Raw genomic sequence first — 21,879 nt, 5'->3', positions numbered from 1 at the left:
CGAGCGAGTAAAAATCCCACGAGGTTCAGCACTCGTACATCAAAGCACAGGGCACACACTTCAGAAGTCTACCGTAGCGGTTACACTGCTGATCAAACATGATCGCCATTAATAATACACGGGTTAGCAACTACATCAGCGTTGTGCTTACAGAGTTTAGACAGGTTTACAAAGTTTTCACTTTCATTTAAGGGAAATGAGCTGATGTGTTGCTTGGAAAAATAGAAAGCTGAATGATTTCATTTTTCATTGTGTGAATAGTTTAAGAGAAAACAAGAAGTCAGCATGCATGCCGATACTTGTTCTGATTGGCGCATGACGGCTGTGTTCTCTCAGCACAGTGAAACTAATTCGAAATAAAGCTGGGCTGGTTCAAACTGAAAAAAAAAACAACAGCAAAAGGGAATGTGTTTTTAATATTTCATTCGGGTTGATGCATTTTTATACACCTTTCCTCTATAAATGTCTACTGCGTTTTAATTTTCATGTATAAAATACATTTGTGGTTTTATTTTTTAAATAAAGTAAGGTTGCCAAGTGGGTTTCAGACTATGTTGTGATAGTATTTGACATTTAAAGTCAATGGAAGCATCCAGCCTTATTACAACTTGACTGAAACCTGGCAACCTTTGTCAGAATTATGTAAATATATAAAAAAAATAATTTTTTTTGAAGTGAGCTCTTGGGGAGAAAAGTTTACTCACAGTTTGTATGTATGTATTTTGCCAGCTTTGTTTTGTTGGTAGTGAACTAGGCCCTGACCCATTCCAATCCAATATGTCTCCTGTACATCCTTAGTTGCTTGTAACTAGAGCCGAGTCATCTGCTGAGTCTATATTGTTTAAAAATAAAAGTGTCAGTAGAAAGCGTGAGAGATGTGTGTTATTGATACATGATCAGAGCTTTACTATACAGCCCTGCTTCATATAATTTGAGTTAAAAACACATGGAAACCTCAAAAAGTTTCCACACTTTAAAAAAACTTTATTTATTAAAAATTTCAAAAACAAATGACATCACTTTTCTACACAATCACCTTCCAATGCATTTTTCCCAGCATCGTACCAACCTTTTAATGCCATCAGCAAAAAAGTTTTAGGTGGAGTGCATAGCCACTGATGCACCACTGCTTTCTCCTCATCAACACATGAAAATCTTCTTCCCCTTAAAGCTTCTTTGAATGGTCCAAAAAGGTGGAAATCAGATGGCACTAAATCCATACTATAAGCTCTCTCTCAATCTTTCAGACATGACCAATTACTACCCCCCCCCTTACCTTTTCCAACCAAAATATAAAAGTAGGGATGTCCCGATCCGATCTCAAAGATCGGAATCGGGCCTGATCAAGGCATTTTTTAACTGATTGGTATCGGCTTTACTAAGCCCGATCCTGCGCCGATCCTTCGTTTACGTCAGCGGTCAAGCAGGTGTCGTAAACGGAGAGTCCAACAGTGAAGTGGAAGCAATGCAAGCTTTTCACGAGGCGGTAGGAGCAGAGCTGCGTTCATTAATGTAGAATTTTACTATTTATATGGTGTGTGAGTCAAGGATCACCCCGGTTTACAAAACAATAACTTTTAATCCGAGTATGAAAACTTCAGGACCATAACATACAGCTTTTGGCTTAGTTATGTAACCGAGCGTCGTAGTGATGCACTTGCTTAATAAAGAAATAAATACACGGTATATTCACAAATTGTCAGGAGCATAACACTTTATTAACTTCTTCTGTTACGGTACCGAATAGTGGACAGCTAGCGTTAGCCAAGCATGCTATTCCATGCACTATGGAAGCCCCAAAGGGTCAAAACACACTCACTTCGCGTAGAAACGTCCGTCAAACCACTGTCACAATACAACCACAGAAAAGTTTGTTACAGTTACAACACGCATACAAGTACGGTGGCTCATAAGAAACAAACCAGATATCATTTAACGAAACGATCTACAATTACAACCAATTTGATACGGCACCTAAAAAATAAACACTCAGCCGAATACAGCGAGTTTATTATTATATGATGAGAAGAGGAACCGGCTGTCCGCTAACACGGCAGAGATGCTGATTTTCCTCAAAAAGAACCTTCACTTCATTTTGAGTGCTCTAGTTTTACTACTACAATGCTGCACTAAGTTTGTTTACTTTTATTTTGTAAAAATAAAAGAACATTAAGCAATAGCTTGGATGCAGGCATTTTTTTTCCTACAGCACTGCAGAGCTATTCAGTTGTTAAACATAAACATTGGATTAATTTGAATAACTGTAATGTACTTGAAGTGTGCACTGTGTGAACAGTATTATCTAGTTCTTATCTAAACAATATCTAGAAAATACAAGTATCGGTTTAAGACTCGGTATCAGATCGGGATCAAAATTAATGATCGGGATTGGGAACAAAAAAACGTGATCGGGACATCCCTATATAAAAGTGTGGAAACTTTTTGAAGATCCCTCGTATTATGCACAGATCAAAGAAATATTATCCATACGGAGCTCTAACTTTAACAAAAATATGGTTTGTGAAGTTAAAAAGCTGTTCCAGGCACTCGTTCACAAAAGTACTTCACTGTGATATACTTTTATATAAAACAGTACACACATTGTCATGGAGGATTTTGTCTCTGTCTTTGTTTATGCCTCCAGGAAGGTTGGTGTGAACACTCAAAGCATTTTTGCACATATTCAGCATCATGATAGCTTGCATTTTTTCCCCTCAAGGTCTAGCTGTCTAAACTGTCTGCATCAGTTCATATTTAATACTGCAAATAATCCTATCAGTTGTGGCTTAAAATTAGTATGGCTAATGGAACACTAGGGTGTAGGGGTATTGTTGTTTCCTTTAGGCCCATAGTAATAAACTGAAAGCTCATTGTCCATTTACTGTAATATGTATTAGTTTTAAGGACATAAGGTCTAGCATTTAGTGGGACTTGAAGGAAGCCCCACCACCTCCAGGCTCCCACTGTTGGGCCCCTCTGAGCAAGGTCCTCAACCCTTAGTTGCTTGAATTATATATGCTCACAATTGTAAGACGCATTTTCAAAGTTAGCATGTATAAAATACATTTGTGGTTTTATGTTAAAATGAAGTATGGTTGCCGGGTTGGGTTTCAGGCTATGTTGTGGCAGTATTTGATATGTTAACTGAAGTATCCAGCATCACTACAACTCTGAATTTGTTTGACTGAAGATGCTGTGGATAAACGAGTCTGCTAAATGCAACAAATGTATATGTGGTGATAAATCATTTATTTTTTAAGAAGGTATTTCATGACTAATCTTTATTTAGTTAGCTGTGGAGTTATAGCCAAGCTATTTTAATACAAATGTAATCATTTTAGGCCGTGTATGGGTAGTGATCGGGCGGTTTTAACCAATTTACATAATTTATTTAGTCAAAACAATGTTGTAATAATCATATTTACTATTTTTTTTAACCTGTACAGCTGGTGGAGCAGGAGCTCGTGCTCCATTATGGCTGTGGGAACGGGCCGGTTGGTGTTCTTCCAATTAGGGATTACTCGCTGGCTGATGGTCGTTGGCACCACATCTCCCTGGAGGTCAACAAAACCATGGTGAAGCTAACTGTAGACCACACACACTCCACCTTCAAGCCCTTGTCGGAGCCGTGCAGGCTGACTCAGGCCAATGGAATCCTGATGCTCGCCAGTACCAGCCACAGAGCCCAAAAGCCAGACCTTAGGGGCTGTTTGAACACTATTCATTTTAATGGTCAGCCGGTGAGAAGCCATGAGGGTCTGGGATCAGAGAGAAGTCGTTTATTTGGACAGTATCAGTGCTGTGAATTGGATGGATGTGCCAGTAATCCTTGTGAGAATGGAGGCACATGTGGAGAGGACTTTAATGGAGGTGAGCATTGATTTTGTGTGTAGATGTTATGTTCTGAATATTAGCTCTGTTCAGTTAGAATTATTGTGTATAGGGCTGTTTCTTACTGTTTGGGCGCTCGAAGCAACGTTTTCCCACTCAGCTTAAAGATTGCTTAATAATCCAAGTCTATTAGTGGAAAAAGTGTAAAATCAGTGTTATAAAACGGATAGTTCCGGTCCTAAAATCTGATTGGCTGAGCTGCGTTCGAAGCCGTTGTAAAATCCCCGATAAACGCACACCTAGGACCACCTCACATCATTCCATATTAATACGCCACTGAATAGAAAAAGTTAATGTTATTTTCGCCCTCATGTTGCCTAGCAACACTGTTAATCGAACTATTTTGCGTCGCGGAAGAATGCTTTATTGTAAGTTTATACACAATAAATACATTTATGAATTAAACATTGTTGTATTTATTATATTTTATGTTGACCGCCGTTTTATAAAAGCAATAAGCCACTCGAGACCGTACGTTACTGTTATGATTTTAGCACGGGGAAAGAAGTTTTAGGCACTCCGCTTCGCGTCGTGCCAAAAACGTCATCCCCGTGCTAAAATCACAGTAATGCACGGCCTCTCGTGGCTTACTGCTTTATTAACTAAGTAGAGATGAGACGATCGATCGGCTATGAATCGGTATCGGCCGATTTTTAATAAAAATATGCTATCGGCGATCGGCGATATTTCCTAAAAGTAGCCGATCCGATCGTGTGATATATAAAGATCACGTTAAGTTAACAGCTCAGTGGATTGATCCAGACTTTGAGCTACGACGCGCCAACCATCACATCACCATTCATCAACAATCGTACAGAAACCATCGTGAAAGCTCTTCATGACCTAAAATAACATCATTAACATTGTGCATCATACATACGATGTAATTTTGCTGATTGTAATATTTACTTTAAAAAGATAATTCAACCCGGTCACATCTGAGTCGATTCTATCAGCACGTTATATAAACTCCTGGTTCACTTTGGTAAATCGTAAGCGGTTCTTACTTGTGATGTAGATGAGAACAGAAAACGTTACAGAGCCAATCAGAGGCAAAAATTTATTCATTACCAAATTCGTTAGTTCAGGATCATCTGCTGAACTTTTAGCTCCTTAGACGGAACGAGTCTGACGGTCGGTTACAGATCTGTGGTAATAACAGTTTAATTAAGCTTTTTAATGAAGCTTTTTAATGTAAGAGAGTCACACAAAATGTTCTGTAGTAGTTGGTGTTTATTTAAAACCATGACATTTAATTAATAACAGTAAACACGGAGAGATAACTGAGAAGAGAAACTTACGCTTCGCGAAAAATGACTCGTGAATCAATGAATCACTTATAGCGATACTGTGAACAAAGCGTTATTTTATTTACTGCTAAACCCCCCCCCCCCCATCCCGGTCGCAGTCGGCTATCGGCTATGTCCCTGAAAGGAGATCGGAGATCGGAATCGGTGCCAAAAACCCCGATCGTCCCATCTCTATAACTAAGTAATAGAAAATAGAACAATGTTCGCAAAACAGAATACAAGGTCATGTTGCATGTTCTCCCCATGTCTGCTGCGTGGGTTTTTTTCAGGGAGTTCCAGTTTTCTCCCACAGTCCAAAGATATGCTTTGTTTGTTTGTTTATTAGGATTGTAATGTCATGTTTTACACTTTGGTTACATTCATGACAGGAACGATAGTTTCTCATTACACAAGTTTCATCAGTTCACAACTTTAATATCAAACACAGTCTTGGACAATTTTGTATCTCCAATTCACCGCACTTGCATGTCTTTGGACTGTGGGAGGAATCGGATCTCCTGGAGGAAACCCACGCAGACACGGGGAGAACATGCAAACTCCACACAGAAAGGACCCGGACCGCCCCACCTGGGGATCGAACCCAGGACCTTCTTGCTGAGAGGCGAGAGTGCTACCCACTGAGCCACCGTGCTGCCCGTTTACATGAGTAATAGGCTTAATTTTGTAAGGAGGCTCACTTTGCTCTCGCCTTTAGTGCTTATTATGCACCAGCACTGCTCCAATAGCCACCAGAAGTGCTTTAGACTCAGAATAATAGATACTCTGAGTCCCCACTATACGACCATGGCAAAAAACCTCTCCTTCACCACACAAGGTAAATGAAATGTCTTCCCAGTAGTACAGTACACCAATTTTAATATTTATTTACAGGTTTTACACTACATATTTACATTGTTCATTTTACTAAATTCAATAATTCATTAGTCTCTTATGAGCATGTTTAGCACTTTTGTGGACCTTAGTGCTGTGTTTTCGGGTTTTTTTTCTTTTTATTGAGAGTTTAAGTTTGTTTATGATCAAAGGAGTTGCTGGTTTAAAAATTCCATTAACACTTCTGAATTGATACTCTTACCCTTAATAGATGGAATAGAGAAAAATGATAAAGTAGGCAAAAAACAATTATGCAACACTCGTTATTTGTATATCCAGAAAGTAAACACTTTATAGTACAAGTAGTGTGCCTTTCTTTGGCTGCTTTTCTAATTTGTGCCATAATAACAACCCCAATTTAATATTGCTATGTTCATTTGTATGCAGCAGACCTATTTACTGCAACACATTTATGGAAATGAAACTAGTGAGATAATAACCCCCAACGTATAGCAATGTACTGTATATCCTACTCTTTGATCTTTAGTATGAAGAGACGTCTCGTAGATCTTTGTTCCCGTGCCCTAAAGCCAGCAAAAAGTCACTGATGTTTATTAATTTGCTTCACTGCAGCCGTCCACTGTAGCTGTCCGCCTCAGTTCTTCGGCATGTACTGTCAGCAGAATGACAATCCCTGTGCATCTCAGCCGTGTGGACAAAACAGCTCGTGTGTACCCAGCGGTCAAGGTTACAGGTATGAGCCACACGTACACTAATTCTTTATAAAACTAAAGGTTTGTGGACACTTCTGTTGAAAATTCTAAATTTAGGTGTTTCAGTCACACTCATTGCTAAAAAGTTTATAAAATCAACACATTACATGTCAATTTATTTCTCTGTGTGGCAACCCTGTCCTGTTTTCTGTACATACAGACATGGTTTGAAGAGTTTGATGTGGGGAACTCCAGTGGCTTCTTCAGAGAAAGATTTCCATTGTTTTCACTGATCAGCTTTATTGTATTTTAGCAATACACTCCAAAAAAGTTGGGACAGAAGTGTGTTTTATGCTGCTCAGGTGGCGCAGCGGTAAAACACACGCTGAACACCAGAGCTGGGATTTGAATACATTGTATCGAATCTCAGCTCTGCCTGTCAGCTGGGCTGAGCAGCCACATGAACAACGATTGGCCTGTTGTTCATATAGGGGTGGGGTATTAAAAAAGCCGGATAGGGACTCTCTCTTAACTAATGCAATTATGACCTCTGCTGGTTGCTTGATGGTGGTCAGGGTGTGTCTCTCCATACACAGTGCTGATCTGCATTGCACTCGTCAAAGTGTGGGTGATAAAATGCATACGGCTGCTGCCCACGTGTCGGAGGGGGCGTGGGTTAGCTTTGTTTTCCTCAATTAGAGCGGGGATCAGCATTGGTGGAGAGGAAGCATGACACAATCGGGCAATTGGACACACTAATAGAGAGAAAAGGGGAGAAAAATGCATAAACAAAAAAAAAAAAAAAAAGAAGTGTTTTATACCTCCTTTTATACCCAATCTTGATTTCCTCACCTTTTACCAATTTACCTGCTTTTTGTGAAACACTGTAGCTTAAATATTCTATAAACTTCTCAGTCTTATTTTGCCTCTGTCCAAACTTGTGTGTTGAGTGTGTCGGCATCAAATTACATTGAAGTTGATCAGTAAAAACACTGAGAAATTTTTCTTTTTACTTTTATCGATTAAATAAAGATTCATAAGAATTAATAAACCACAGCTTCTTCTTTAATTGCATTTTACAAACTGTCCCAACTTTTTCTGGAAATGTGGTTAGTAGTTCCCAACTTCCATGCTTGAATTAAAATGATTTAAAATATGAAAGTAAATTCATACAATAGTAAATAAAAATCTCTCAGTTATATTCTGTCCTGTGTTCACTGTGCAGATGTATTGTGGAGAACAAGAACGTGATGGCACCCATCGGATACATAGAGATTGCAGAGATCTGCGCAGGCCTGCTCTGCCTTATTGCTCTCTGTGCAATATTTGTGTGCATACGAAAACGCTACGTCAGTCACAAAAAACACAAGCCAGTTTGTGTGCAAGACTCCAACGGCTACTTCCCAACGGGCCTGACCAAGAGCATGCTGCAGGATGGAGGAGACACGGCGCCCATGGAGATGAACACGCTGATCAATGGGAATAACCTGGACCACAGCCCTTTCCGTTCTCTAAAGCCCAGCGATCAGCGAGAGGTGAGCTCCAGGTACCAGAGGACTCAGGGTCCTGTGGTTTGCAGCGTGGCCCCTAACCTTCCTCACCCTCCGTCATCCAACTCTGATAATGAGTCACTTAGGAAGAGTAACTGGGATCCTGCTTATGAGGGTGAGTTTATTTTTTACCCATTTGTAGGCAAGTAAAGATACACCACCTCCTTGTTTCTACACTCACTGTCCATTTTATCAGCTCCACTTACCATATAGAAGCTTTGTAGTTCTACAATTACTGACTGTGGTCCATTTGTTTCTCTACAAACCTGCTTTTACTCTGTTCTTCAGTGGTCAGGACCCCCACAGGACCACCACAGAGCATGTATTATTTAGGCGGCGGATCATTCTCAGCACTGCAGTGACAATGACTTGGTGGTGGTGTGTTAGTGTGTGTTGTGCTGGTATGAGTGGACCAGACACAGCAGCGCTGCTGGAGTTTTTAAATACCGTGTCCACTCACTGTCCACTCTATTAGACACTCCTACCTAATTGGTCCACCCTGTAGATGTAAAGTCAGAGACGATCGCTCTATTTGATCTATTGCTGCTGTTTGAGTTGGTCATCTTCTAGACCCTATCAGTGGTCACAGGACGCTGCCCACGGGGCGCTGTTGGCTGGATATTTTTGGTTGGTGGACTATTCTCAGTCCAGCAGTGACAGTGAGGTGTTTAAAAACTCCAGCAGCGCTGCTGTGTCTGATCCACTCATACCAGCACAACACTACACTGCAGTGCTGAGAATGATCCACCATCCAAATAATACCTACTGTGTAGTGGTCCTGTGGGGGTCCTGACCATTAAAGAACAGCATGAAAGGGGGCAAACAAAGCATGCAGAGAAACAGATGGACTACAGTCAGTAATTGTAGAACTACAAAGTGCTTCTATATGGTAAGTGGAGCTGATAGAATGGACAAGTGTGTGTAGAAACAAGGAGGTGGTTTTAATGTTATGGCTGATTGGTGTATAACTGCTTTATTTAAGGTTTTAGGTCGCCTGACATCCAAAAATAGCTTTAATATACCTTAACATAGATTCTGAAAGTCTCTGAAGTAAAATCTTCCACATGTGTCCAAACAGGTTTATAACACCGGTGACTGCAAATGCTACAATCTAATTTACTCCGAAAAAAATGCCTTCAACTTCCTTTTCCCTCTCTTTACAGTGTACCCCGCTGATCCAGACTACTTTGGGCGCCCCTCCGTCCAGGAGTTCCCACAGTTCGACATTGTTGAGAGCACTTACCCCACCATGCTGCCCACAGACTCCCGAAGGAACTCTCGATTCGGGGGTTTCCCTTTTCCTCTGGAGCGCAGTGAGCGTCGTGCCCCGCTACCACCCTGCTACAGCCACCAGAACCTGGATGACTTCCTGGGGCCAGACGGGATGCCACTACCCAGCGCTCAGTGTCCCAACGAGTACACGGCCATCAGCTATTACCCTACGCATCACGCTCGCAGTATGAACGACGTATCGGCGGGGTATAAACGGCTGAGCGTGCGTCTGAGCGTGGCCCAGCCTTCATACGCGGACTGTGGGTCGTCTACGCATTCTGCCCCGGGTACTCGTGCTACCCGGGGGTGTGCTGGCTCTGATATGGTGGAAAGTGACTATGGGAGCTGTGAGGAGGTCATGTTCTAGTCCCTAACACTGCTCATTCAGACTTTTCCATCTGGATTTAACAGGATGAGGACATGTATGAATTTCAGTGGGTTTAATGGTTGAGGAAACCCAGAACTAGACTGTCTACACTGAACAGTATTATCTTTTCTTTCTGGTATGAAGATGAACATGGAATATTTGACCACTTGTGTCGTCCTACCTGTCATTTTTAAGAACACGCAACCTAAGCGGCAGTGTATTTACCACCTGAAGCATTTCATCATGTTTACATCTTTAGTATTTGTTGCATGCTACACATTAACGTTGTAGCATTGACGCTCTCTAGAGCTGTTTAGTGAGGTTCTGGAACTAAACACACATTTCATGCCACTTTATTGCCATTTATTTTCATCCCAAACGTAGTTTTCTGTGATATTGTTTAAAAACCAACTGACCATGAGTTAGCAAATTATTCAAATGGTTTACACTCCTTATACGACCTATAATTTGACCTTATGCCTAGTTCACACTACACGATTTTTGCCCTGATTTCTCGCTCACTGACAGCTCGTCGCTAGATGTGGCAGCTCGGAAGCAACTCTGCATTCGCTCGGTGATGGAAACTCGGCTCTCAATCGTTACGTGTGAACCGTTCAACGATTCGATCCGAGCAACTCGCCGACTGAAGAAAAATATCTAGCATGTTAAATATCTGGACCAGTCTGCGACTCAAAATCCTGTAGTGTAAAAGGCAGGTTGCGAGTGGCAGCCAATGAGAACGCAAGATACGGGGTGAGGGCAAACCCGGGGGAGGAGTTGTAAAAAACGTGGGACGGGGCATAATATAGTTCTATCAGATCAGAATACATCGGCACACACACAAGCTTTACAGTATTTGTGACCTTATCGTCCACGCCAAACCACAATACCCACGCTGCATTGCAAAAATATTTATTAACCTCCAACTCAGTACAGAACAGATGATCCCTGCTGGTCGCGTAGCCCAATCCACTCGTATTCAATTATTTTTCCTACTTGCTTTAACGCTGCACATCAGCACAAACAACTTTGATCGCTCGCTTCTTGCTGGCATGCATTTTTGGACATGGTATCATTAAACCCCTCGTGACTTCTCGTGTGTGTTTTCATGACAAAACGTAGTCTCCTGATGGTAGATTGTGTAGTGTGTGACCCCCTATCGCCGATCAGTCGTGTAGTGTGAAATCCACACTGACTTAAAAGACTCCCGATTACAAGAGATTCAGTTGTGTAGTGTGAACTGTACAGCGATCTGAACAACTGGAAAGTCGTGTAGTGTGAACTTTGCACTATATGAAAAAATGAATGACACTATGTTACACTACCAGTTAGATATAATGCTGTAATCATTTGATTTTAAAATTTTACAACAAATAGTATTTTGCTACTTAGCTGTCTAGCAAATTGGCAAGCAAATTAGACAGGGTAAAGCATTAAGGCCAGTATTTTTGTCCCAATATTTTCTATATGAGGGTGGAGTAGATGTGTGTCATGTGACTTAAGAGCAGCTGTAGTGGAAATGCAAGCTTGCAAGCTAGTTTTCTTTTTAAAATTGTAGTGTGGCCTCTACATACATCTTTTTTCATATATTTACTCTATGCTTACATTCTTGTCTAACTTACACTCCAGTTTAGTTCCGATGATCACAAAACGTCACAGAATTTCACCAAGATCCAGCAAACTGCACAGTAAACTAGATTTACAAAACAGTAAAATACATCAAAAAGCCATTTGTTGGGCCGCTCAGGTGGAGCAGCGGTAACAACACATGCTGGAACAAGAGCTGGGATCTCGAATACGTCGTATCGAATCTCACCTCTGCCTGCCGACTAGGCTGAGCGGCCACATGAACAACAATTGGCCTGTTGTTCAGAAATGGGTGGGATTAACCCGGATAGGGTCTCTCTCATAACTAGTGCAATTACGACCTCTGCTGGCTGACTGATGGCGCCTGCACAGAGATGAGAAAAGAGTGCTGTCAGGGTGTGTCTCTCCGTACACAGTGCTGAGCTGCACTGCATTCGTCAAAGTGTAGGTGATAAGATGCATATGGCATGCTGCCTACGTGTCAGAGGGGGCGTGGGTTAGCTTTGTTCTCCTCAATCAGAGCAGGGATCGGCATTGGTGGAGAGGAAGCATGATTCTGACATCAATCACAATGCATTATGGGATTTTGTAGTTCTTTTTAGATCTTCAAATAATCTGTACATTTTTATTTCTACCCGTTTCCTTCTTAATCCAATAGTTTTAAGGTCATGTATGTCTAGTAGCTGGTTTGTTTCATTTGACACTTGAAACTGTATATTTAAAGCTCTGTGGAGAGAATGAATGGATGATTTAGCATGCATTCTGTTTAGCAAAAGGATGTTAATATTTTTTTTTAAACTGCACAGCTTAAATCCCTAAGCAGGAGAACCAATCTGAATTAAGAGCTCAGTGCTTCTCCTATGTGTAAAGTCATATTTCAGACAGACCGATAGCAGAGTTAAATCTGTTTGATGTGGCAATTTAGTATATTCTCTGATCAAGCAAAAGCACTTGATAATGCTGTGTGTCTGAGTGAAACATGTATTTAGACTGAAGCTAAGGCTGGACCTTTGCTATGTACTTATGTAATAAATGATATGATATATCAGAGTAGATCACGCTTATCGAATTACATCAATGTTAAACTGGTATATTTTTACAAGCATGTATAAAACCAAGGGTCCAATCAATTTGTCAAAAGTATAGATGTATGCAGTATTTTTGAATGTGAATCATGCAATGTTTTCCCTAGGTTTGAGGAGTTATTTAAAATGCATATGGGTCAATGACATGACAATAATCTATAATGACAGGATAGTAATTCAATAAATACATACCATCATTTAATTCTGCAATTCGGTCTAGCTATGACAGACAACAGAAGCATACAAAGTAAACTGTTAAAAGGAGGTGTTAGTTGTATAACATGAAAAATAAAATAGTTTGACACTGAATATCAGGCCAGCTTGTGGTTAAAAACAAAACAAAACAAAAACAATTACAGACACTATGGCTGCAATAACTTTGATCATTAACTTGTTCTTAAATGTACAATTAAAACTAATTATAAAACTAAACAACTAAACAAACTAAAACGTAACTTATGTTAAATTAAAAAAAGAAAGAAATAGTGAGACAGGTGTGGCATTAAATGCAGACACCAAAGCTGGTGATAAACTGTCCTTACTGCCCAGGATTTTATTTTAATTATTACACAACATTTCAAAGGGTTACTTACTGGCCGCTCAGGTGGCGCAGCGGTAAAACACGCTAGCACACCAGAGCTGGGATTTTGAATACATTGTGTCGAGTCTCAGCTCTGCCATTTGGCTGGGCTGAGTGGCCACATGAACAACGACTGGCTGGGTAAGCTGGACCAGGGTTCCTCATAACTGGTGCAATTACGACCTCTGCTGGCTGATTGATGGCGCCTGCGCAGATTTGGGGAACGATGCTGATCAGGGTGTGGCTCTCAGCACAAGGCTGATCCGCATATGAACTCGCCTCATGCAGGTGAAAAGAAGTCGGTACTGAGCATGTGTCAGAGGGGGCGTGTGTTAGTTGCGAGGCTCCCCGGTCAGCAGTGGAGGGTTGTATCGTTGGTGGTGAAGCGTAATGTGATCAGGGTAATTGGATATGACTGGATTAGAGGAGAAAATTGGGGGTAAGGGAGGTTACTGTTGCTTTAATGTGTGAAAGCTACATTTGACATTTTCTGAATTTAATTGAAATACAAGAATGCTAGCTAGTTAATCTTAGTTAAATAAGATGTTTTATTTATCTACTTTGAACTGTCATTGACCCATATTTAGCCTGTAAACACTCACACAAAAGTAAATCCCTCTAAATCACTGTAAATATATCTGTTATAATAGGTTGTAATAACTACTGTACAGTCCTGACATGAATATGTGTGCATTGCATGGCTGTTTTGGTCACAGCTCTGGTGTTTTCATGTTCTTGTTGTATTTTTAATTGAATGACTTTACATTCAGATGGCTGGATTACTGGAGTTTAGGATACACATATTAAAGCTGTATCCACACATCTGTAAGCTCAGGGCCGAGCCAGCAGTTGCATGAATCACTGTCTTATACTGATGCGTCCTGTACATAAACGTGGTGAACAGTGTTCAGCTTTTTAAACCGAATGCTGTTCATGGCAGCTGTTTTTTTCACAGCATTTCTGTTAGTCACATTGTTATATGTGCAGTGGTTTGAGAATGTAAGTTTCTTGTATTTTTAAAAATGCTGTTCCTCTGTGAGAGAATCATTTTATTTTCCATCATTGTTGGAGATATAAAAATAGTGATATATTAATAAAGGTACCATGAATAATTGTTGTGTTGGCTCACACTTAAGAATTATGTACACACCTATACACTGATCAGCCATAACATTAAAACCACCTCCTTGTTTCTACACTCACTGTCCATTTCATCAGCTCCACTTACCACATAGAAGCACTTTGTAGTTCTACAATTACTGACTGTAGTCCATCTGTTTCTCTACATGCTTTGTTAGCCTATTTCATGCTGTTCTTCAATGGTCAGGACCCCCACAGGACCACTACAGAGCAGGTATTATTTAGGTGGTGGATCATTCTCAGCACTGCAGTGACACTGACATGGTGGTGGTGTGTTAGTGTGTGTTGATGTGTTGGTATGAGTGGATAAGACACAGCAGCGCTGCTGGAGTTTTTAAACACCTCACTGTCAGTGCTGGACTGAGAATAGTCCACCAACCAAAAATATCCAGCCAACAGCACCCTGTGGGCAGCGTCCTGTGACCACTGATGAAGGTCTAGAAGATGACCGACTCAAACAGCACCAATAGCAGAGCGATCGTCTCTGACTTTACATCTACAAGGTGGACCAACTAGGTAGGAGTGTCTAATAGAGTGGACAGTGGACACGGTATATAAAAACTCCAGCAGTGCTGCTGTGTCTGATCCACTCATACCAGCACAACACACACTAACACACCACCACCATGTCAGTGTCACTGCAATGCTGAGAATGATCCAGCACCTAAATAATACCTGCTCTGTGGTGGTCCTGTGGGGGTTCTGACCATTGAAGAACAGGGTGAAAACAGGCTAAAAAAAGGTATGTAGAGAAACAGATGGACTACAGTCAGTAATTGTAGAACTACAAAATGCTTCTATAGCGTAACTGGAGCTGATAAAATGGACAATGAGTGTCACATTGTGTACCACTACAGTTAATGGTTGTAGTACACAGATTTACTAAAAATCTGTTGTAGTTCTGTTACAAATGTCCTGTTTATATCCTTGTGACTTCATTTTTGTTCTGGCTCTAAACTAACCACATTGAACTTTGTTTTCATCCTTGTCGTGTTTATCTCTAAGTCTTGTGACTCCAAGCTTAGTCTGTTAATACATAAACCACTTTGTTTTTAGTATGCCTGCATTTCTGCTTTGCACATGAAAATCTTGTGATGCCGAGCAATGACGTCTCATTTCGTGTTACTGAGGTTCTCTGAGTTTTCCCATAATGTTCTAAACAGGGCTCTCCAGTTTTCAAGTTTGCTTGGAGTGAAATGGTGGTGGTGGTGGTGGGGGGGGGGGGGGGGGTTCTGTCGATGTCCCTGTACATGTTTTCGTTAGGTGATAAGGGTTGTGGGGAAAAAGGGTCGTCAACTGGTTTGCAAGTGTGCGGTCCCTCCCAGTGTCCCATCAGCATAAACACAATTTGCCAGTTTTAGCTATGCCTTTCTAAACAAACAAACAAAAAAACAGACAATGTTCAATGTCAGCCATTTTCACAGTCATGATGGATGACAGAGTTCCATCCAGAGCCAACGAGTTCCTGGTTTTGGTGTTATTAAGCCCCACCATGGAAAACACCCTCTCTGCATCTGCATTTGAGTGTGGCAGAACTAATACCGGTTTGGCAATCGTAGACAGCCTCGGACATCTGCTCATACCAGTCATCTTCGAAAAAAATGAACCAAGTTGCTTATGTCAATGGGTGTGTGCTGAATATTTCTTACCCTATTCTTCAGTAAGGTCATATTCCCCCAGAAAGCCTCAATGTCAAACATGGCTGGGTCTTGGGGCATAGGGATGTCCATCAACTGGTAGTCCAGGAACTCCTCACCCAGCAACAAGAAATTCTATTTTCTGATTGGCTGAGAAGTTCTATTTTTCTGATAGGCCGATAGGTCGCTAATTCAAGACAGCTGTATGAACGCAGAGGATAGGCTATAGTCATTTCTGTGCGGCAAAGTTAATCATTTCTCAACGTGAGAAATGCCATGTGTGGTGTGTGAGTTTTTTGAAATGCGTGTTTCTCACGCTCAATGCGTGAGACTCGAGAGCCCTGGTTCTAAATATTTGAACAGATTTAGAACACACTCCATTCATGTTTCCATGGCATCCACCTCTATACCTATATTGATGTACTTTGGTTTATACCAGCGACTCTTATTTAATTAAAAAAGCTACACTTAACGTGCAGATAAAATGTGTGAGTACTCAATTACTGACTGTAGCCTTTGTTGTTTTGTACACTTTGCCACCTCGCTGTACTCTCACTGACCAGATTATGTTTGGATGGTGGATCATTTTCAGCACTGCAATAACAGTAGTATGGTAATAGCATGTGTGTGTTGTTCTTGTATGAGCACCATGTGCACCAGTGTGTTAAGATTTCAAATACTACTTAAACTTACTGGCCACATTATTAGGAACACATGCCAGCACTTGTTAGCACTTGTAGGTGTACAGTTAGCAACTAGAGCTATTTTCTAATATCTTTTTACATGTGTTATTATTTATCTAGTCTTTTATCAATGGACTTTCTTATCACAGGATGCTGTTTGATTTATGTTGTTGGTTGGAGCACTTCCGGCACTGACATTGAGGTTTTTAAATCCACACAACACTGCTGCACCTGATATACCAGTACAACACACACTTCCATGTTATTAACGTGTCATTACAGTGCTGAGAATACTCCACCACCCAAAGAACAGTCAGGTAAAGGGGGTTCACAAGTTTTGAAGAGCAATGGATAGTAAATACATACATACATACCCACAAAATACATCTATATGGTAGGTGTAGCTCATAAAATGGCCAATGATTGTAGGTACAAGACAGGTGTTCCGAATAAGGTATTATACATTTTATAATACGTTTTAGCTATGTATTCAACCTAATGCTCCTAACTCCACTTTACTAATTCAAATACAGTAAACAAGTTTTACATGTACCTAACCCCCTGCTCCTGTTGGCAGATGTTGCCTTTCATTCAAATGAATCAACTATCTATTCAGAAGAATCTACTAGAAGTCTTTTGATTACATGCACTTAAGAAACAGACATTTACATTTATTTATGCCACGTGTCAAACTCAAGGCCCACGTGCCATCATTTTATGTGGCCCGCAAGAGCTTAAAAGATGTACGATTGTCTTAAAATACACTGTAAAATCGTACATAAACTGCATCTCCCACAATGCATGCCGATTTTGCGGCCCGCAAAGTGACGCATCCCGCCACTAGATGGCGGTGTTTCCACAGCAGTGTTTAACTGAGGTGGTTTTCCAACAAGTGGTGTTGAGAAATGTTTACAACTAATCCCAAATAGTACAAGAAGAGAAAATTGAAGCAGAAGGAAGGTAATTTAATGAATACAAGTTTGTCCTTTAAGAAGAAAAACCGGTACGTCTCTTGTGTTATGAGGCCGTGTCTGTGGTAAAGGAGTACAATATAAATGTAGATATACATTATAAATATACAAAAATGACACCAAACACAGAATTTAGCCTCCAAGAAAAACAACAAATTGTCCAAGACTTAAAAGGCAGACTGCAATCACAGCAGAATACGTTACAATCGGCTCTTTGAAGGCCACCATAATGCAGATGTGGCCCTCGGTGAAAATGATTTTGACACTCCTAATTTATGCTGTTATCTAAGTTCTAAATCATGGAGAAAAAATAAAGGCACTTAGCAGTCCAAGGCTATAAAAGAACCTGCAGATCTATGTTTTACCAAATGAGCATCACAAAATGTAATGACATTTGTAGGAACAGCAGTTAAAGTAGTTGTTTTAAGTCCTTGTTTGACAATGCAATTACATAGTACAGATTATATAATCCTAGTACCTAATAATACATATTAGTAACAGTGATAAAATAGTGTTAGGAAATGTCTCTTAGATTTATTTGGTCTAGTTTAGTCTGGTATCCTCAAGAGACTGTACTTGCTGCTGAAAGAGATGTCATGAACTGGTCATTTCATGCCCGTTGGGTGTTATAGGTGCTTTTCCTGATGCACCCCATGCACTGTTATTGTGCCTTCTCAGAGTTTGTATTTTGAGTGACTGTAATCTATTGTGATGGCATTGGTCAGATACTCTACAAGAGAGCAGCTGAAGCAGATTGATGTGATGCTTTTAGTGCAGCTGCCTGTTAACACATCCTAAAAGCCATCACCTGGAAACTGGATGGAAACTAGCTGTACCTCAGACTGAAGTTGAATTCTGAGGGTGACAGAATAAGAATTTGTAGTGAAGACCAGCACATTTGACCAGTAGTCAAGCAAAATGGTTTTATGAGCCAAGTTTGAGCACTAAAAACTGGAACATTATATTACTCTGGAATTAACATTTGTCATATATACATATGCACGCGTACAGTACAACTAAATTCCTTCTTCACATTTCCCAGCTTGTTTGGAAACTGGGGTCAGAGTGCAGGGTCAGCCATTGCGGCCTTGGAGCAGAGAGGGTTAAGGGCCTTGCTCAAATGCTCAACAGTAGCTGCATGGCAGAGCTGGGATTCGAACTCTCAACCTTTCACAATTAACAGCCCAAATCTCTACCCACTAGGCTACCAGTCACCCCATGGTAGCTTAGTGGGTAGGCTATCACTTTAGTAAGTTAACCACTAATTTTAACTAATATTAGTTTCTGGACAGTGAGTTAAAACATTCATATATCCTCATAATATGATAGGCTAAGCTACCAGTTCATTGCCATAGCATGAGCATGCACATATTAACAATAATAAAACACCTTAAACTGGGTAGTTCCCGTCAGTAAAATATTAAGATCTTAATCATTTATTTACTATTTTTTTGACTGGAATGTACAGTACACTGATCAGCCATTACTGTGCACCAGCATTACTGTCTGATCCACTCATACCAGCACAACACACACTAACACACCACCACCATGTCTCACTGCAGTGCTTAGAATGATCCACCACCCAAATAATACCTGCTCTGTGGTGGTCCTGTGGGGGTCCTAACCATTGAAGAACAGGGTGAAAGCAGGCTAACAAAGCATGCAGAAAACAGATGGACTACAGTCAGTAATTGTGGAACTACAAAGTGCTTCTATATGGTAAGTGAAGCCGATAAAATGGGCAATGTGTGTAGAAACAAGGAGGGGGTTTTAATGTTATGACTGATCAGTGTATTACCATATAGTAAAAGCTTGAATATGCATGATTGTAATTAATTACTAATTATTTGCACTAAATCATGATTGGCCAATCACAGTAAGACATTTCCTCAGTTTGACTACAGCAACTAATATTGTAATTAAATTCTAATGTTAATGAAGGGATGTGATATTTAACACTAGATAATGTCAAAGCTGTATAATTTATGCTGTTTATTAAACGCACAGCAAAAATGATGAGGTTAAGTAAATTTTGCAAGAATTTAATTAACAGCAAATTTTGTTTACAAGATGATGATTTAAAGGATATACATCAGCTGATTCTGTAACTTCAGTGCAGAATATACGTCAATAGTTGCCAGGTTTTTCTAACCTTTCCAACCTCCATAAGTTTTGCATCTCTGCATGGGAATTCTGGTTTACTTTCAACTTCCAACCTATTAATGCAGAAGATGGACTAAGTGCCTTACCCCCTAGGTGTAAATAAATGCATGAGTGAGGGGTTTTTTCCTGCATTGGATTGATGCCATATCCAGTGTGCTTGGTGGACAGTTTTGTAGACCCCGACAAGGATTACATAGAAAAGAAACACATTTTTGTGCCTACATTTGATCATTTTAAAAGAAAACAATTTTGCACACTGATGGTAAAATTAACAAATTACACACCCTTAGGTGTACTACACCTATGGACAAAAAATATTTTAACAATTTAGTACCTTGATTACTGACAGTGTACGTATTTTTATTCCTATGTGGCATGTTCTAAAGTGACTTGGACAAGGTATTATTTCTACAGTACTTCTATTCTCATCCTTTAATTTATTACAGTGTTTTCAGTAGCTAAGACCCAAAAACTGGTACTTATAGCACAATTTTGGATGAAGCCTGTCTATTCATTCATTTATCAGGATTTTAACGTCATGTTTTACACTTTGATTACATTCATGACAGAACAGGTAGTTACTCGTTACACAAGATTCATCAGTTCACAAGTTTAACAGTCGTGGACAATTTTGTGTCTCCAATTTACCTCATTTGTATGTCTTTAGACTGTGGGAGGAAACCAAAGCTCCCGGAGGAAACCCACACAGACACGCGGAGAACATGCAAACTCCACACAGAAAGGACCCGGACCACCCCACCTGGGAATCAAACCCAGGACCTCTCGCTGTGAGGCGACAGTGCTACCCACTGAGCCACCGTGCCGCCAAGCCTGTCTATTTATCTGATGCACTAAACCATAAGCCAGTCTTGTCCTTACACTCATTTAGCAACTCTAAAACACACTTTTGCAAAACACTAAACACAGTTCCCATCATAAGGCGTATCATTAAAAACTGAAAATCCTGTGTTTCTTATGGCGAAGACAAGGAAACACATTTTCTTGCCTACTTTTTTACATTTTAAAAGAAAAACAAAACATCATACACACTGATGGTACAATTTACACATTACACCCACGAAAAAAATGAAATTTTAGTACCTTGGCTACTGACAGTGTCCTACTGTGGCACATTCTAAAGTAACCAGGACATTCTAATATTTTTTTCCCTTATTCTAACTAGGGATGCACCGATCCAACTTTTTCAGTTCCGATACCGATACGATACATATACTTTGCATATCGGTCGATACCCGATACCGATCCGATACCATTGTTGAATTAATAAACCGTATACTTTATCATGTGGGAAAGACTTAAGGCATCAGGATCGACTTAAACATTACTAAGTTTGCAAAACAAAATATAATTAACACAGATATAAATGTACTGAACTGCTATTTATTTGTCAATAAAATAATAAACAATTGTGCAGGACCTTGGCACAGCATTCAAATTCAAAATAAAAAGGAAAACTTCTTAAAATATTTTAAAATAAATTAAATGTATCAGCTGAAACTGAAGTAGTTACACAAACAGTAATCAATCTTATTTTTTAAATATGTAGTGTAAACAGTAATTCAAAATCTAGCAGCGGAAGAAGAACCTGAGAATAAACGAATACCTTGGTACAATACAATCAGTAATCAAACACTGTAAACAAGCAAACATCTAGTGCAATTCAACATAAAGGGTGTGTTCGAAAAGCTAGTGTGCTCTCTACATAGACGCATTTTACGTCATCCTGTGAGCGCTCCTGAGAAGGAGGCTGTTCGAAATCTTCTCTCTTGCTCTCACAGAAAACATAAACATGGCTGACGGTGCGGACAAACGAATGGAGTTATTATCAAACGTAAATAAAATATTACTGATTTTTAACTTGTATAAACTTGTACCGAGTGTTTTTATTTGCAAGTTCGGGCTTGTCAGGAAATGTAACTGTTATCGGTACCTGAAGGGAGGTGTTATATTGACGTTAGCGTGCTGTGCTACCTCAATTCATTGGTTTTAATGGCAAGATGCTAAATGCTAAACGCGAAACCCGATGGAAGCGCTGTCTAAGTAGCGCGTTCGAATAATATTGACTTATTAGAATCCTCTCTACTGAGGCAGCGTAT

General features: G+C 40.1%; 1 protein-coding gene across 1 annotated transcript in view; it reads left to right on the top strand.

The window, feature by feature from the left end:
• The window catches only part of fat2 (FAT atypical cadherin 2), an 81,148-nt gene extending 70,723 nt beyond the window's left edge, over positions 1-10,425 (top strand). The window contains exons 21-24 of the mRNA XM_063000612.1: positions 3,447-3,870; positions 6,645-6,765; positions 7,950-8,389; positions 9,438-10,425. Coding sequence (XP_062856682.1) covers positions 3,447-3,870; positions 6,645-6,765; positions 7,950-8,389; positions 9,438-9,913 — 1,461 coding nt within the window. The 3' untranslated portion in view covers positions 9,914-10,425. The remainder of the gene's footprint in view (positions 1-3,446; positions 3,871-6,644; positions 6,766-7,949; positions 8,390-9,437) is intronic.
• The last annotated feature ends 11,454 nt before the right edge of the window (positions 10,426-21,879 follow it).

Source organism: Trichomycterus rosablanca, chromosome 8 (genome assembly GCF_030014385.1).
Source record: "Trichomycterus rosablanca isolate fTriRos1 chromosome 8, fTriRos1.hap1, whole genome shotgun sequence".
Taxonomy (NCBI): Eukaryota; Metazoa; Chordata; class Actinopteri; order Siluriformes; family Trichomycteridae; genus Trichomycterus; species Trichomycterus rosablanca.
Note: the sequence above shows the minus strand (reverse complement) of the source record. Positions and strands in the feature narration are given on the sequence as shown.